Source organism: Sorex fumeus, unplaced genomic scaffold (genome assembly GCF_029834395.1).
Source record: "Sorex fumeus unplaced genomic scaffold, SorFum_2.1 ptg000047l, whole genome shotgun sequence".
Lineage (NCBI taxonomy): Eukaryota > Metazoa > Chordata > Mammalia > Eulipotyphla > Soricidae > Sorex > Sorex fumeus.
Window position 1 is genome coordinate 1,583,770 of NW_026606104.1, and position 18,963 is coordinate 1,602,732.

General features: G+C 45.0%; 1 protein-coding gene across 1 annotated transcript; it reads left to right on the top strand.

Moving 5' to 3' along the window:
* The first annotated feature begins 1,900 nt into the window (after window positions 1–1,900).
* LOC130032072 (peptidoglycan recognition protein 3-like) lies at window positions 1,901–17,110 on the top strand. The gene is made up of 8 exons (XM_056123670.1): window positions 1,901–1,949; window positions 6,935–7,039; window positions 7,312–7,513; window positions 10,079–10,197; window positions 11,536–11,688; window positions 14,413–14,611; window positions 16,012–16,130; window positions 16,932–17,110. The coding sequence occupies exons 1-8, from the start codon at window positions 1,901–1,903 to the stop codon at window positions 17,108–17,110; spliced, it is 1,125 nt and encodes a 374-aa protein (XP_055979645.1).
* Window positions 17,111–18,963: the final 1,853 nt, after the last annotated feature.

Sequence of the window (18,963 nt, forward strand, 5' to 3'; positions counted from 1 at the left end):
TGTTTGAGCCAGCAAGGTAGAACCTGGGCTGAATGACTGGTTTTTGTGGGGTTTTTTTTGAGGGGGAGGATGAAGGTGGGGTGGAGAGGGGAGAATTGTTCCATGACCTTCTGGGAGGTGGGGGCAGGGTCTGTACTCAAGTCTTGCAACTTCAATTGTGGATGTCAGGAGATTCAAACCGCATCTATTAACATCTACTAACTTAATATTTATCATCAGGTATCACCATGATCTAGGGACCAGGGTCCAAATCTCCTGATCACATGAATTGTTTGTTGGTTTTCTATCCTGCATTGCAGGAGGCCACCTCCTTCATTGGCAGGATTGGATGCTCAGGAGGGAAACGCACAAACTTTCTAACCCAGGATATGTAATCCTTCCCTTGTGTTTGGTTAACGAGGAAGGCAGAACATTTTCCTACCTGTGCCTTCCCTCAACTGTAATGGGCTTTTTTTTTTTTTTGGCTTTTTGGGTCACACCCGGCGATGCACAGGGGTTACTCCTGGCTTTGCACTCAAGAATCACTCCTGGCAGTGCTCAGGGGGTCATATGGGATGCTGGGAATCGAACCCGGGTCGGCCGCATGCAAGGCAAACGCCCTACCCGCTGTGCTATCACTCCAGCCCCTGTAATGGGCTTCTTTTGTCTTGTGGTTTTCCCCAGTGAATGAAATTTTGGATGTTATTCACCAGAATATAGCTTGTTCTGATCCAGGAAGTTTCTATGTTCTCAAGTCTTAAATTATGATTTCAAACATTTCTAATGGGAATAACTAATACTGTTATCTATTCTGCTTGGGTATAGTGATCCACCCTGATCTCAAAACTGCTTTTATAACTGGGAGATAATTGATAGGAGATAACTAGGAGGAGTGAGCCATAAATAGGGGCAAAGGTAGGAGAACTGGAAGAAAGGGGCAACCGAGGGGAAAGTGTTCATTTGGGAGGGAAGGGCTGATTTTTCAGGGAATTGTTTCATTTGATTGAGCACAAGTGAGCAATTCATTCTGTCAGAGAGAACAGAACAGTTACTGCGCCTAAAGATCAGAGAGATTCTGGAGTTTGACTTCTGGTTCCCATATTGAGACTCTTAATACCAGAATCTTCACCCTTAGAAACTGAAGCAGAAGTTGGGAAGCTTTTGGAGAAGTTCCAGGACACCTGGGCTTGTCTTGTCCTGTCACTGTGGGTTGGGTAATGTTGGATAAGTGGCATTCACTTCCTGGTGAGTGTGAGTCTCATGGGTGGTTGTGAGGTCACTTAATAAAATGCCTGTGGAATCCTCAGTAAAATCCTGAGATCTGTGATACGGTCAGTAAGTGATAATTATTGTATTATTAGAATAATAATTTAACTCCAGGAAAGGTTAGCTGAGCATCATTCAGGGATTTCTGCAAGGTTAGAGACTGGATGACCTAAGACACCTCTGACAAAGTAGCAGTGAGGCCCACCCCTGCCTTTGTTCTACTTCCCTCCTTCCTAGTCTCAAAATGAAGTTCAGGATGTCTTGACAGGAATGTCACAAGGGTTACATCTACTAGCTATGAGAAAGACATACACAGACTTGATTCTTTTCAGCCATGCAAAGATTCTAAAGCACTATCATTACTCTGCAAGACACAAAGTTCCCATAGGAACCAGGAGCTCGCTGAGCAATAGGAGGTTGGTGAGCATGTTAGCTGAACAGAGTGTGGGTGCCTTCATCTTTACTGAGCTTCAATGGTCATACTCTATTCAGGGGTCCTGGGAAGCCCACCTAGGTTCTGGCCCTCAGGAGATTGCCCAAGCTGGGGGAAAGACAGGAACCAAGAAGGGGTGTCTGTGTCCCATTAGAAGAATAAATGTTGTTTTTCCTAGGGCTGTGTGCACTCTTCCTGTCTGTATCCTGAGACTCCAAGAGGATGTTCCTGTGGCTTCTAGTCTTCTCTGTGCTGGGCCTGAGAGCCTTGGGTCAGGGTGAGTTTTCTCTAATTAAGTCAGAAGGAGTTTCACTGGCTCCAAGGAGTTTTATTCATAAACTTTTTCTTGGAGGTTCTGTGGTTTACAATCCTTTTAATGGTGGTTTCTCATAAACATAATTTCAACATCACACCCATTTCCCGTGTACCCGCCTTCTTTCTCCAAAGACCCTAATGGCCCTGCCATTCAGCCATTCTCCCACCAGCTGAATTGTGTGGATCCGTTTTGCTGTTGTCTCGTCTTTGGCACTTTGTTGCTACCTTGCTGTGTATCTTTACATCCCACATGTGACCAAGCTAATCCTGTATTTCTATTGTGTATACATATATCCTTTTGAATGAATGTTTTTGTGTTTGGGGAGTAGATTTCAAGGAGTATCACTGGTTCATATGGGAGTTCTTATCCTATCTTTTGGTTATGTCTTGGGTATTTTTTCATGGTCTTAGCTTTCTGTCATCCTTACCACTTAGCTCTCCTCCTTGCCAGCCTGGTCCCCTCCCAGAACAGCTTCAGCCCCCTCCTCTACCCAGCAGGCTCTGTCCTCTGCTCTCTCTTCAACATGCCCAGCAGCTTCACCTCAAGATCAGGCATTTGCTTTTGACAATTTCATAGAAGGAAAGTACAATAGAGTCACAGTGCTCACCCTTCTTGATCTCATTAATAGAGAATCAGGTCACATCATGGCAGGGTCTTGCCCAAACTGGTCCAATAACTTGGAGCAGATGAATAGTAGTGGTCATGAACATAGTGCTGAGACCAGACAGCCTGATTTCAATCCAAACTCTCAATATAAAACTGGTATCCTTTTAGAGATAATGTCACCTCTCTGAGCCTCTTTCTCATCTTCATAAAGGTAGAAATTATTCTGCCTTGCTTATCTTATAGAGTTGTTCTAAGGCATAAGTGTGGCTCATCTTAAACCACTCACAAAATTCCTTGTAAAGATTGTGAACCTCCAAGTGGGCCTTTGGAGAAGGTGTTGGTAACAAGTGGTGGTTACTGATATCCAAAGGCCTTTGATACTTGAGATATTCAAGAATCTCTGGTACTTTGAGAACTTAAGATACTTCAAGACTTCTGGTATTCTGGCCTCTAGTACATAGAACTTTTTTTGATACTCAAAGGCCTCTAGTACAAGGCAGAACTTGGGGCATATTGATGATGAGCTTAAAACCTTGCTTGGCTTGAAATTTAATATGTAGTTGGGAAAAATAATGATTACATAATAGAACATGACGCTCTGATATGCTCACTTAATCACTTAATCACTTAACTTCCCGTTAGTCGTCGATTTGCTCGAGCGGGCGCCAGTAACGTCTCCATTTGTCCCTGTCGCGTGCTAGTGTAGCCCAATGGCATCTGTTCGCTCCGGGAACATGAAGGGCCTCAAACCGATCGTTCATGATCTTGACGAAGAAGTCTGACCATCTGGTAGGTGGGTGGTCACGCGGTCTTTTGACATCCCGTGGAATCCAGTCGGTAACAGCTCTAGTCCAGCGGTCGTCTTTAAATCTCATTACGTGACCAGCCCATCTGATTTTCGACACCTTGGCAAATGAGACAGCATCCCTGATTCTTGATCGTCGACGGATGTTAGAACTCCGGATTTTTTCTCTCATTTGAGTGAAATGTGATATTCCAAGCATAGCTCTTTCTATTCTTCTTTGGGAGACCTGAATAGCGTTCTCATCTTGTTTGCGTAGGGCCCAGGTCTCTGAGGCATATGTTAATGCAGGAAGAACAGTGGAATCAAAGAGATTTGCCCGGAGCCGGAGGTTCTTCGTCCTCTTAGCTATTTCTTCGACGTTGTTGAAGGCATTCCAAGCTGCTCTCTTCCTCCTGCGCAGCTCGGGTGCCAGGTCATTTGTCATATTGACCTCTTGACCTAGGTACACATAGCTGTTGCATTCGGAGATGGTCGTTCCATTGAGAGCAAATGGGGCGTCAGGAACGAGGCTGTTTCTCATAAACATTGTCTTCATAAGATTCAGCTGTAGTCCTACCTTTCCACACTCACGGTCAAAGTTGGCCAGCATTTGTGCCGCTTGGCTGATGTTTGGTGTTATTAAAACAATGTCATCAGCAAAGCGGAGGTGGTGTAGTTGCCGACCATCTTCACTCCCATTCCTTCCCATTCTAGTCGTCGCATGATGTTCTCGAGGGTGGCACTGAAGAGTTTTGGTGAAATGGTATCACCCTGCCGCACCCCTCTCTTGACATCAACGATCACTTCTTTGTAGAATGGTGAGATCCTGGTAGTGAATCCGCAATACAGCTCACGGAGGATCCTGATGTATTGGGCTTGAATGCCCTGATTGGCTAGGGCTTCAATGACCGCTTCCGTCTCAACAGAATCAAAGGCCTTCTTTAAATCAATGAACGTTAAACAGAGCGGCATCTTGAACTCCCGAGAAACCTCAATGAGCTTGGTTATTGTGTGGATATGGTCGACGGTGCTGAATCCTTTGCGGAACCCGGCTTGCTCGCATGGTTGTCCTTCATCTAGTGTTCTGCCAATTCTATTTAGGATGACTCGAGTGAACAACTTGTAGATGACAGACAATAGGCAGATCGGGCGATAGTTGCCAATGTCATGGATGTCTCCCTTCTTGAACAGTAGTACGGTCCTGCTGGTTTTCCACTGGGACAGAACCTTGCATTCAGACAGGTAGCGAGTGAAGAGCCGAGCCAGTGTATTGATGAGTACTGACGGCAGGTTCTTCAGGTGTTCAGGTCTGACCTTGTCTGGGCCGGGTGCTGTTTGTTTCTTTACCGATGAAATGGCGTGTCGGATTTCGGAAGGGAGAACGTTGGGAACGACATATCCATCCTGTGGAATTTGGTATGTCGGGAAGTGGACATGGCTATCGAAGAGATTTGAGTAGAAGTCATGGATAATCTTCTCCATTGCCATTCTGGAGGATGTGATGGATCCATCAGGACGTCGGAGGGCAGTCATCTTGGTCTTGTAGTTGGCGAAGGACAGGCGGGCGTTACGAATACTTTTCCTGGCTTCTGCCACATCTACCAGTACTTCTGCTCTTCTCTCTTTGAGGTCTTCCTTGATCGCATCTCTGCACTGCTTTGCGAGCTTGGACGTTAGCTTGCGGTTGCCTGAGGCATGCGCCAAACCACGCGTGCCTCACTACTCCCACTACCCAGCCGTCGCCACACTCCAGGACGCTTTCCGGACCCACGTGTCAGCTCCGGCCGAGACCCACGCACGACTGAAGACCCACAGAACAAGATAAGCGGAACTCTCTGAGACCTTGGACTCCAGGCTCCGCGGACCCAGGGACAGAGCTTCTCTGCTTGCTTCCACCAACCGCAGGATGCTTTCCGGACCCGCGTGGCAGCTCCAGCCAAGACCCACGCATGACTGAAGACGCACAGAACAAGATAAGCGGAACTCTCTGAGACACATCATAAGACATTAAACACCCATCTTCTGGAATTGTCATACCGTATTTGATAGGGTTCAAATATGGTAACACCTACAAGGGTGATTAGAGGTTGCCCCAAAAGCCTCTATCCCTCTCGGAAAGACTGGCAAGCTACCGAGAGTATTCTGCCCGCATGGAAGAGCCTGGCAAGCTATCCGTTGTGTATTCGATATGCCAAAACCAGTAACTACAACTGGTCTCATTCACCTGACCCTGAAGGCTTCACTGACATGGCAGCACTGAGAAGGATGAGAAAGGAGAGGCCAACAAAATCTCAAGGCTGACCTAGGCTGCCACAACAAAGGAAGACAAAAATGATCGTCTGTACTTCCAATGCACGTACGCTAGCATCAGATGCATCCATTGAGGACCTGATGGTACAAGCGCGAATGATCAAGTACGACATCATTGGTCTGACCGAGACAAGAAGGCACGAATCTCACCATGCCGTTTTCGACACTGGAGAAGAATTGTTCCTCGGAACATGCGATAAAAGAGGTGTTGGAGGCGTCGGTGTCCTTGTCAATACAAACTTGGCCAAGAGCATTGATTCATTCGAATGCCTAACAACCCGAATCGGACGTTTACATTTGAATAGATGTGGCTCACTGCCTGCAGTTTCTATCTTCGTTGTCTATGCACCAACATCTCATTATGATGAAAGAGAAATCGAGAAGTTCCACATGGAGCTAGAGAAGTTCTATAAAGAAGACCACACCTTCTACAAGATCATTGTGGGTGATTTTAATGCCAAGATAGGACCTAGAAGATCAGCTGAAGAACTTCACATCGGGACCCATGGCCTAGAATGGAACGAACAGGGTGAGAGACTGTCTGAGTTCATCATGTCGACCAAGACTATCCATGGTAACTCACAGTTCCAGAAGGCAGAATCTAAACGATGGACATGGGAGTCTCCCGATGGACGATTCCACAACGAAATAGACCACATCATATTCAATCGACGGTTTTGCCTGACTGATGTCGCTGTTGTCCCAAAATTTCTAACGGGATCGGACCATCGTCTCCTTCGTGCAAAATTCTACTTCACAGAGCGGGGAGAAAGGGCTGCAAAGTTCAAAAAGAGAACTCCCAGAATGACCACCAACTGGGAACTCTTTGGTACTATTGCGGCAACATGGGAAGATGCCATTGTTGACAACATTGACGAGGAATACGATCGACTGGTTCAGCACCTCCATGAATGTGCGAGGAACACCAAGAGAGAGATAGCCACAAAATCGCCTGATATGCTCATGGGAATAAAATTAGGACTTAAGGAAAGAAGTGCTCATAAGAAAGGGCAGGAGAGACAACACACCCCTGAAACATAAGTGGCTGTAAAAAGTGGGGAATGAAGGCCTCACTGGGGAGCTGAGACATCAGTGATTCTCTTTGGGGTTACTACTTGAGGAAGTCAGGGGATAAAATGACTAAGTCTGTGATCTGTGAGGGTGGGGATTACTGTGCCTCTGGGCCTGTCCAGACATTCTCCAAGGACCAGCATCAAGTGTGGTTGGTGTTCCTTTGCAGGTGAATCCCCACAGTTCTGGAACAAAACCCAAGCCAGAGAAGTGTCTGAGAAGCTTCTAGACTTGCTTGCTGGCCTCTCACAGCTCCTTCACAAGAATCAAAAAGGTGAGGCAGCTTGATGGTGCACTGGGGTTTCCTAGGTGACTCAAAATTTTTCTTAGAACTTCCCCTAGCTGGGTGGATACATAGGACAGGTTCCAAGGGGGACATCTGCCAAGGGTGCACATGACTTGATCTGAACCTTCAGGCAAATACCTCAGGTGGGATCCTAGAATGAGTGAATTTGGTGGCATGCATGGCCCCAGATGGGGAGGGGGCGGTGGGGATGAGGTGGGGATGGGAAATGCAGCAGATGCCACCTTGTCATTCCTCTGCAGATGTGCCCACCATTGTCTCCCGGAAGGAGTGGGGGGCAAGGTCACCAACCTGCAGTGCCCCACTGACCATACCTGTGTCATATGTCATCACGGAGCAGCTTCTGGGGATGGATTGCCAGGAGCAGAGCATTTGCAGCGAGAGGCTTCGGAGCCTGCAGTCCCATTCCATCTACAGCAAAGGCTGGTGTGACCTGGCTTACAAGTAAGGCGGGTGGTCAGCCAAGCCCACATTCACAGCCCCTCACCTCTGTTTCTCCCATTTTCCCACTGAGGGAGATTTTTATAGTGAATGAAAGAGTATAAAACAAGCAAATAGAGTTCCAAACCTTACAGTTACCCCGAGGAGGGAGAAACTCTGCTCCATTTTATTCAGATTTGGAGTTGGTTCTTCTTAAGAGGCAAGAGGCTAGGGAATGGCTACAGAAAGCCCCTGTGAGCTGCAGAACCTGGAGAATATAAAGATGTTTTGACACATCACCCAAGGAGGGGGATGGGGAGATCTGTCAGTACCCCAACTTCACAGATGAAGGTCAGGGTCTAAAGAAGTCAGAGGTCTGTTCAGTCACATGCCAGGGGCTGGGCCCAGACTGTGCCCAAACAAACCATCTGCTGCTCCAGCTTCAATCTCTTCCTCACAGGAGAAGACTCCCCATAGGTACACCGAAGGGCTCCCTCACTGTGGAGGTGGGATTTCACAAGAGTGGTGGAACTGGGATGAAGGAATGAGAGTCCCATGGAGAGGCCCGTATGCTGTTGGGGGGTGTCCATTCTGTGGTTATCAATAGAAACACAAAATCTCTCTTCCTTCAGTAAGAAGCTGGATCTATTTAAGAAAGATTAGAAGCAGGGTTTCCCTGAATCTAAAGCCTCTGATCAGCCTTATATACAAAAAATTGAGCACAGCTAGAGGCCCCAGTTATGGGAACCCCAGGATGGACTGAGAAGCTCTGGGATGGGGGGGAGTGTCTTTCTAACTTGTATGAATGCTGGATTCACCACAACCCACAGCTGTCCCTGCCACCATTACCTCCCCTGTCCTGCTCTTGCCACATGCTTCTGAGGAGTGTCAGGCATTGTGTCTTTAGTCAGAGGTCTGCAGTGACTGACCTGAAGAATCTCCAGTTTCCATGCTGCAGCTGACTGTAACCAGAGAGGACATTCATTTTGGATTTAGTCACGGCTACTGCAGAGAGACAGGGATTCTGATGAAAGTCCTAGCTGCCCAATTAGGGCATGGTTACATGTAAAGTGGTCCCCCTGTTCTTCAGACTTTAGTTTCTGGGTGGAGAATTTGGCCTGACTCACTTCTGGATCTCAGAGCAATTTCATGGAAGTGTTCTTTCTGTATTCAGTTTGCAGTGAAATTGCAGGGTCTAATCAAAGCTGAATATATCCAGAACTGTGGGAACATCATTCGGAAGATTTGTTTGAAAAGTGGAGACAGAAATAAGGGAGGAAGTAGAACAAAAGAATATATATTTAATGACATATAATTAATAAAGGCTGAAGCGATAGCACAGCAGTAGGGCATTTGCCTTGCACGCAGCCAACATGGCCGACCTGAGTTCGATTCCTCTGCCCCTCTCAGAGAGCCCGGCAAGCTACCGAGAGTATCTTGCCCCCACGGCAGAGCCTGGCAAGCTACCTGTGACGTATTCAATATGCCAAACACAGTAACAACAAGTCTCACAATGGAAACGTTACTGGGCCCGCTCAAGCAAATTGATGAACAATAGGTTGACTGGACTGGACTGGATAATTAATAATCTATAAAAGGAACATTCTAAACACAGTTATGTGCTAGGAAAAACCTAAAAGAAATTCTTAAGAAGAAGCTGTAGGGGCTGGAGCAATAGCACAGTGGGTAGGGCATTTGCCTTGCACACCACCAACCCAGGTTTGATTCCCAGCATCGCATATGGTCCCCTGAGCAATGCCAGGGGTGATTTCTGAGCGCAGAGCCAGGAATAACCCCTTTGCGTCGCTGGGTGTGACCCAAAAAACAAAACAAAACAAAAAGAAGCAGCTATAAAATAATAGTCATTATTTAGGACTTCCTGAATCATGGTCAATTGTTTAAAATAATGTTCAAGTTCTTAGTCCATTTTTAAAATGTCAAATGAAGGGACTAGAGTGCTAGTACAGTGAGTAGGGCGCTTCCATGCATGTGACTGACCCAAATCCGATCCTCAGCTTCCCATATGGTTCCCCAAGCATTACCAGGAGTAATTTCTGAGTACAGAATCAAGAGTTATTCCTGAGTATCATTGGGTGTGGCCTCCAAACAAAGTTATTTAATTTATTGTCAAATAAATTTCGAATCATGCCCTTGGAAAATGTTCAACTTAGGTACCCAAATCCTATATTTGAATCTTGTAAGGGGAAAGGTTGACTACACCTGGTAGTGCTAAGAGGCTGTTTCTTGGCTGTGGTCAGGGGTCACTTCTAGCAATGCTTGAGGGACTCTATGTGGTGTCCAGGATTGAACCAGGGCTGACCACTCACAAGGGAAGTGCCTTAACCCTTTCATTATCGCTCCAGTCCCTACATGAGCTTTTGAAAAGTGAGGTTCTGGGAAACACATGTGTTAAATTACAGCAAAATTTAAAATATATTCCCACAACTCTTGGAAGTCAAAATTGGGCTATTTAAACTGGTCATTCATTGACTATAAATATTGATGAACTCTTTCCATTCCTGAGAAAGAATGGAGAGAAGTTTCCTGTTACCGAGATTTGGCTTAAATGCATATTTCCTTGCCTGGCAGCTTCCTGGTTGGGGATGATGGCAGGGTGTACGAAGGTGTCGGCTGGAACATCCAAGGCATGCACACCCAGGGCTACAACAGCAACTCCTTGGGGATTGCTTTCTTTGGCAATAAGATAGGTAATGGTGGTTCCTTTGCTCTTCTGTCAGTTGTCCACCCTCTTTCCCTGCTCCCTGTCCCACTCAATACCTTATATTTTTAGCCTATATGACGTTTATGATGATCAGGAAAGAACTGTCTTTTGAAGTGCTCTTCTCCTTTGGATCTGTGGCATTCATGTCTCCTCACCCTCTTCTCTGGCCTTGCTACTGTAAGATACTAAAGCCATGAATGACACCATTGAAGCTCACAGTTATTTTTTACCATCACTCCTGGAGCCTGAAGTGGTATAACAATGAGCATGCAGGGAGCAGAAAAACAAAAAGCTGTCTACCTACAGCTTCTGCTCTTGGTAGACCCAGAGTTACAGGCAAGGAAGTTCAAGAAATAGAGTTGTCAGGTCTCTAGCCCCATGAAGAACAGAAAATAGCAGAAAGCAGGAATAGAAGACCCCTGTCAGGCTTCTCAACTGTCAGCTGCAACCAGTATTTATTTCAGGGCTTTTGTAATAGTATGAGCTAGTAGTATAAAGAACACATGCCTCATTCCTGATTATAGGAGCTTTAAGTGAACACTGGCAGCATCTTATTCATGCTAGGACATGAATGACTGCCCCTATTCTGTGGAAAAGGGGGATCTTCCTTTTGCACACCATTTTTATTAGGTAGAGAGGTTTCCCCAACAACAGGTGAGCCCCCAGGGCGACTCCTCATGGCAATGCTTTACAAGCCTGATGATTTAGTGCTCAGGTGATATGGTGCTGGTCTGCCAAGAGGTTCTGTTGATCACCACTGTTGTGGTGCTTGGTGGAGAGGCGTTCAGTACTGGGGCTCAAACTCTTCACCTCATATTTGTAAGGCATCTGCTCCAGCACACTGAGCTCTTCCCCAGCTCCAGCCCTTTTCATGTAGTGCTTTAAGATCTGCTCAGCTTCCTCCTGGGAATACAATAGATAAAGTCATTATAACTTGGAAAAGGTCACCAACTTTGGTTTCTAAGAGCTCCATTTAAATAATTCCTTGGGGCTAGTGCTTCTGGTCTGGCTACTGGACCATCTCTTTCTTTTTATCCTTTTGTTATTCAGACTCTGATGATTTTCTTGTCCTCTATCCAGGTCTAAGGCAGTTTGGAGTTGCTTTATTTTTTTGTTTGTTTGGGGGCTACACCTAGAAGTTCTCAGGACTAACCATGTGCTATAGGATTACTCCTGGCAATGCTCAGAGGACCAAATGTGGTATTGGCAATTGAACTGGTGCTGGCCACATGCAAGACAAGTGCCTTAATCCCTGTATTATCTTAAGCCTTGTACTATCTCTCTGACCCATGTTGGGATTTTTTTGCATACCATTGTCTTTCAGGCAGCAGTCCAAGTCCTTCTGCCTTATCAGCTGCAGAGAACCTGATCCTGCATGCAACGCAAAAGGGTCACCTGTCACCCAGGTATATTCAGCCACTTGTCTTGAAAGAAGAGATCTGCCTGGCCCCTCACCAGTCAGCGACACACATCAAAGGTAAGAAACTCAGCTGACATTACCACATTGGGGGCAGCGCTTTCTCCTGGTACCACTCAATGACTTCTTGGGCTGAGTACATCTCGCTCCTATCATGACTGTGAAATATGGAAATTCTGAGAGGATACTTTCTGGTCTCTTCATCAAACTATTTGATTGGCATTAACCATGAACTTATTCTTGACTTTAAGTATATACATACAATCGTTCTGATTCAATAGATAATGATTTACAGAACTGTAGGTACTCTTCTAGGTTCCTCGTATATGATTGTGAACAAAAATGGACAAAACTATGTAGGTAAAAAAGACCATGCAGTTTACATGACATTAAAAAGTTGTTTCATGGCAAAAGAAACTTGGGCTAAAGTAAAAGAGATCCTACTGACTGGAAAAATATAGTCACACCTAAGACATAAGATAGAAAACTAACACCCACAATTTATAAAGCACTCACAAATCTCAGCAAAAAAATGGGGGAAATATATACACATGTGAGAAAAGGATATATGGAAAAGTTTTCATTACCACTTAGTGTCAGGGAAACACAGATCAAAATGACAATGACATATGAAAACAGTGAGGATGACATACATCAATATATATGTGTGAGTTATATATACTATATATTATAGACTGGAAACAACCAGCGTTATTGGGGGTGTTACAAAAGGACATCACTCACTCACTTTGATTCAGCCTCTTTGGAAAACAATATGGAGATTTCTTTTCTAAAAAAGTAAGAATGGAGTTCCCATATGACCCAGTATCATGCTTCTAGGCACCTTTTCCTCAAACACAAAAACATTGATTAAAAATATATATATGAACACCAATGTTCATTGTAGCACTTAGTACAATAGCCAGCATATCATCCATGATAAAAAAATTAAGTTATGCAATTCATGGTGACTTGTATGGTATCATGTTAAGCAAATAAGTCAAAGATAGAAGGACAAATACCATATAATCTCACTCATCTGTGGTCCACACAGAAACAAATTAAGGGTATGAACAATATTTGTTGAAAATAAAAGTTGGGCACTGGATTACAGAGCTGAGAAGACAGGATAGGGAGGGTAAAGGTGGGAGGAACAATAAGGTGGACTGGAAGTAGTAGCACTATAGCAATGTCATCCCATTGTTCATCGATTTGCTGGAGTGAGCACCAGTAACGTCTCCATTGTGAGACTTGCTGTTACTGTTTTTTGCATATCGAATATTGTGGACGAGATGGCTCTCCAAGAGGGGTGGAGGAATCGAACCTGGGTCGGTCGCGTGCAAGGCAAATGCCCTACCCACTGTGCTATCGCTCCAGCCCGCTGGAAGTAGTACCAGAGCAAAAAATGAAGGGTCTAGGGCATGTTGGTGATAGTAAAGTGAGGTAACGGTATGCACCAGAACTACTACTGTCAATCAATAAAGGGGCTGTGTGGGGAGGGGGCGGTACATATGAGGAAGAAGGATCAGACCAGAGGTGATATAAGGACAGGGATGGAGAGTCATGACTGCTTTGATAGTGCTGTTTTGCAGTAACTTTAATACTATAAACGTAATTTCTATTGTAAACTTATTACCTCAAATATAATTTTAAAAAAGAAAAAACTGTCTTGATTTTAATTTCAGTTAGGAAGGACTAAAAATGAAGATATCAAGAAGTACAATAAATATGTTGTCAGAAAGTTCAATGCCTGTGTAGAAAAACAATGGACTGAATAAACATAGTACATATTATCATATGCTGCATAAGTGTGTGTGTACATACACACACACACACACACACACTTTTCTGTATGTAAAAACCAGCCAATCTGCAACATGCTGAGAAAAGCAAAAAGCCTGAGTTTATTGATCACGTTAACATCAGAGTAAATATTCAAGTGAGTCTGATAATAAACATTACATGATATTTTAGAGTGAGTAAGCAACAACTTAAAAGCAGTAAATAATAAACACTTTTAGTAATTTAACTCTCTTTACACAAGTAAACCAGATTTAATTTTTAATCGAGTCATTTAAAATAGTCAATCTCTAAATAAAGTTTCTATCATTCACACAAATGCTATTTCTAGTAACCATAATAAGTTAGCATTTAGAAATGCCCTGCCACAGAGGCAGGGTGGGATGGGGGGGATGGGGGGTGGGAGGGATAGTGGGATCCGTGGTGGTGGGAAATGGGCACTGGTGGAGAGATGGGTATTTGATAACTGTATAATTGAAACCCAAGCACAAAAATTTGTAAGTCTATAACTGTACCTCATGGTGTCTCACTAATAAAAATTTTAAAATTTTAAAAAATAATAAATTAGCATTTAGAGAATTCAAATGATGTCCTCTACACGGGATCAGTTCAGAGAGTTTCCTGGGATTCCTCCCTGATTCATAGGGGCACACACTTGCATATGTTTCAACTTATACCCAGGAATGAAGGCTTAACATGACCTTCTGGAGAAGGGGGTTTTCAGTCATTTCTCTTAGACTCCCACTCTTGTTTCCATAGTTGGCATCAAAGCAAAGTTTTGCTGCTCTATTAGCTCTAATCACTTGATTCAAACAATCGGTATCAGAATTTTCTAAAATATCACAGCTCAGTTCATGTTAGGATGTTCCAGTGGGGGCTAGATATTTGGGGATAATGTGAGGTAACATAGTCTGCACAATGAGATTGCCCACAAGTTGCCACAGTGAATTCCCATCCTTTCTTTTATTCATCTCATCACCACAGATTGTCCCAACATTATCACGCGATCAGCTTGGGAAGCCAGAGAGACATACTGCCCTAAAATGAGCCTCCCTGCCAAATATGTCATCATCATCCACACCGTTGGGCCACCCTGCAATGTGTCTATTGACTGTCAGATGTATGTTCGAGATTTACAGTCCTACCTCATGGACTCAGAAAATTCTTGTGACATCAAATATAAGTAAGTGAGATTGGTGGAAGCTGATCCTCCCTTTCAATCAGGGTTTGGGGTCTCAAGACTAGGGAGGGAAACCATATTTACTGAGCCCTTCTTTGGTGTGAGGTTGCATTTCAACTTTGTAAAACACTGGACTGAATATCACTCAGAGTATTGGTAGAAGTCAATTCTTTATTTTATGCTTCAGATTGTCCAGGTAGAATATGTTGTCTGAGAATAGACAGGGGCAGAGGCAAATGCTAAGAAAGGAAGTATGTGTGGCAGAGGAACCTGAAGGAGGGCAGAAGATTCAGAAAATTCAGGAATGTGGGCTTATAGAAAGACATGGAAGGGAACATACTGAAAAAGTAACTGAAACCCAAGCACAAAAATTTGTAAGTCTACTTCATGGTGTTTCACTAATAAAAATTTTTTAAAAAGTACATGGAACCCAGAAGAATAACATGAGTTCATAATACTGGTATCCAAAATGTCCCTGGTCCATTTAGGGGTCAGCTGCAGTGCCATGGTGGGGATGAAGTCATGCTACAGTGGACTGAAATCACTGTTGTATTTTCTTATCATCATTTCTGGTTGTTTCTTTTAAAAAAGCTTTTGTGCAAATTAGCATCTATGTCCATTAAGTATATGATCACGACCACGATCACGACCATCCTGTTGTTTGTCGATTACCTCGAGCAGGCCACAGTAACGTCTCCTTTGTCCTAGCCCTGAGACTTTTTAAAAAGTGCCATATTCAAGGCTCTTTCAGGGTTAGGAGAATGAGACCCATCATTGTTACTGGTATTTGGCATATTGGCAGAGTCTCCTGCCCCCGCGCCTGGCTGTCCTCGCCAGGGCCCCTTGGAGGGGAGCAGGTTGAGTTTCCCTCCCCGCCCCAACCAGGGCTCTGGCAGCCGAAAACCTCCAGAACCAGCCACCACCATGCTGAGACCACTCTCCACAAGCATGAAGGTACCAGCAGAGGAAAAAAGGCATGCGGGTCCTGGGGCTGAGATCTCCAAACTTGCTTGGATCAGGGCTGAGCATCCTTCACATAGATCCTTCATATTCCAGTAGGCAGGGGTCACACCCACCAACTGGCCCCCTGGTGCCGTGTAATCCCATCAATGGCCAAGACCCAGAGACTATAAAACCCAGCTCCCGGAAGTGCGCGGCCACATTTGCGGCTGTGTGACATCTTATTATCTCATTCTTACTTTGGACAAACTGGCAGGCTACCGAATGTAACTTGCCCACATGGCAGAGTCTGGCAAACTCCCCATGGTGTACCAAATATGCCAAATAGCAGTAACAAGTATATGATAAAGGGATCAAATAATGAATTAGTAATTCAGAGATACAAGATAGACCATTGTGCTTCACAGAATGACATTTTCCCCCATTCTTTTCCCTGATCCTAGCTTCCTGGTGGGCGAGGATGGTGGTGTATATGAAGGAGTTGGTTGGCATATCAAAGGTAGTCATTCCAATGGATACAATGATATCGCCCTGGGAATTGCCTTCATGGGCAACTTTATGGGTAAGGATGAATGTGGGTCAGGGGAAATTTGGGATAAAACCTGTCTGGGAAGTTTTGGGGGAAAGGCAACTTTGTATTTCCTGGCAGTATCAGTGAAATATAATTATTTTCAAATGAACTCAGTAGCCTGGGAAATAACTGAAGTGGTAGTTTGTACAAAGTTTGACCCCCAGCACCACATGTCCTATTGGCCAACTTTAGGGATAGCAATGGTAGTTGTGTGGTTTAAGGATCCTAGGAAGTAGCCCCTATTAAAGAAAAAGCAGGCTCAAAACAGGATGAATGTTATCAAAGAGTCTCTCAGACACAACATTTCCTCCAAGTGCCAGACTTGGTCCCTATTTATTTATAGTCATACCTAAGGCAAGCATGGATCAAGAGAAAAGAACAATTCTCTAATCTTTGGTGCTTTTATGGACTAATGCAAAGATGGATTTTCTTTCTTGGTGACCATTGTCACACTGTTAGAAACAACCTGTTTCAGTGAAGCAGTGGCCAGTTTATTGGTGTACTGGTCACCTTATCGAACCATTTGAGATGGGGTGTGTTGTGTTGCATTGGTTTTCCATGGCAACTCAACTGTTGACTTTCTAGAAGAAACTTTGCAAGGAATCATCAGGGATCACAATAGCCTAATTTTCTCTTGTGCTAGACTGCCACAGTTTTTGGTGAATGTGTTGGCCACAGTGAACTAGAAATGGGTGGAGGAGGGACTGGCACAGTGCAAAGTAGATGATTATCTCTGTCCTAAGCAACTGGCTTTGAGACACAGCTGATTGATGAGGTCATTGTATTTTTCAGAAAGGTCACCCAATTCCGCAGCACTAGAGGCCGCCCAGACCCTGATCCAGTGTGCAGTGCTCAAAGGCTTTCTGATTCCCGACTACCTGCTGGTGGGACACAGAGATGTGATCAGTACCTTGTCTCCTGGGCAGGCTCTGTATGACACCATTAAATCCTGGCCACACTTCAAACACTGAGAAGTTTCTGCTCCCCAGCCTGCAACCCCCCATGGCTGCTGCTGCTCCCCCACTAAACTCACCCTCCAATCACACCCACACCAGCCTGTCTCCACCTTCCAGGCTCCATACTGCCCCACCTCTCTCAGGTTAGTCTGAGCCTTTCCTGCAATAACCCTCCAGCACCCCACAAGTTCCATATTGGAAGCCCCACATCCCACATTCCCAGCCCTTGGATCGGGTTTGACCCAGGTCTGCCCACTTTCCTGTCCCTGGGCACTCAGAGCCTCAGTCAGCATTGCTCACACTTGGCTTGTGATTGACTCTTTGTTCCCCTGGCACCTGATGATTCTCGGGGATTATTTTTCTATCTGGAGATACCCTCTATGCATGAAAAGCCATTAAAGGAAACTTAATTTTTTGGGTTTGGGGGCCACACTTGGAGATGCTCAGGGGTTACTCTAGGCTCTGCACTCAAGAATCATTCCTGGTGCTGCTCAGGGGACTATATGGAAACCTGGAGATTGATCCTGGCATACCTGCCACCCATAACCCCACTGTCTGTCGAGAGACCCACTCAGTGGCCCTGGACCGCCATCTCTGCTCACAGACTGATGTGTCCTTATTTGGGTGTGGCCCTTCTCTAGTGGTATGTTATATATTGTATCATGTATTACACAGATGTGCCTGTTCTTCCACTGTATCGGAGATTGTCCAGCTTCATTTCCTCTGTCCCTGGCCCTCATCAGCTCTGTAATCCCATAGATGCTACAGTTGTTTCTTGTAGATGTGAATGAATAAACCAATGAGTCTCTGAGTCTCTGCTCTCCTCTGTTTTTCTCTATTACATCTGCTCTGAAGATGCCTTCGGGACAATATCTCATTCTGCTAGTATTGCTTCTGTCCCCTTGTCTCTGAGTCTGAGTTTTAAGATCAACCCTGGTTCTTTGTCTAGTTGCTTTTTCTCTAGAGTTCCATGTCCCAATCCTCCTGGACTCTCTGAATCGAGCAATAACCCAGGCTCATTACAACTTATTCGTTTGTCAGCACGCAAGCCTGGGTGAGCACTTTACAGGTTCACTTCCAGACACCTCATCATGGGACCTTTATCCACCTTGTCCCAACCCGTCTTATCTTTCTCAACTCCACTAGGCTTTTCAGACTAGTCAAGGTGAGCTCCTCCTACTTTTCCAGCCTGAAAGGAGGAATATCTCCCACTAAAGTGCTCATACACTCAACTTGTGCCTCTCCCCAATGTCCTCTGGAGTTTTCACTACCCACCTGGACTCCTCAGGCTGTGCCTACATTTCTACATTTACCTGGTTTCTGCACATTGCGTGTGTGTGTGTGTGTGTGTGTGTGTGAGAGAGAGAGAGAGAGAGAGAGAGAGAGGAGAGATGGGGGAGATGGTGGTGTCCTACATATCTATGGAATGGAAAGATGGAAAGGCAGGGTGGGGTAAGCTCTGTTAGAAAGTCTGGGTCCCTACAGGATGAAAAATACTCAAGTCATCAGGCTGTAGAAAACTCAGCCATTCTTGCCAGATTTCTCCCAGGTTAATTCTATCTTAATTCTAGAATATGCATTGGTCCCATCTTCTGTGAACCTTCACATCAGTGGCGAACTGGGGGAGATATTCTTCAATATCAACGCCCCCCACACCCTACCTTGCTCCCTACACCCTGGGGAAAACCTTGGTGAGCTAAGATCCCGCTGGCCCTCACAGCTCTCAAAGATCTTCCTTCTCCCTGATTCTTCTCTCCTTGGGATTTTTCCCTTGCACACTTCTGTCTCTTTCTCCAGCATCTATCTCCTTCTCACCTCTTTCTTTTTCATTTTTTTCTCTCCCACTCTTGTCCTTCCCTTCAGCAACT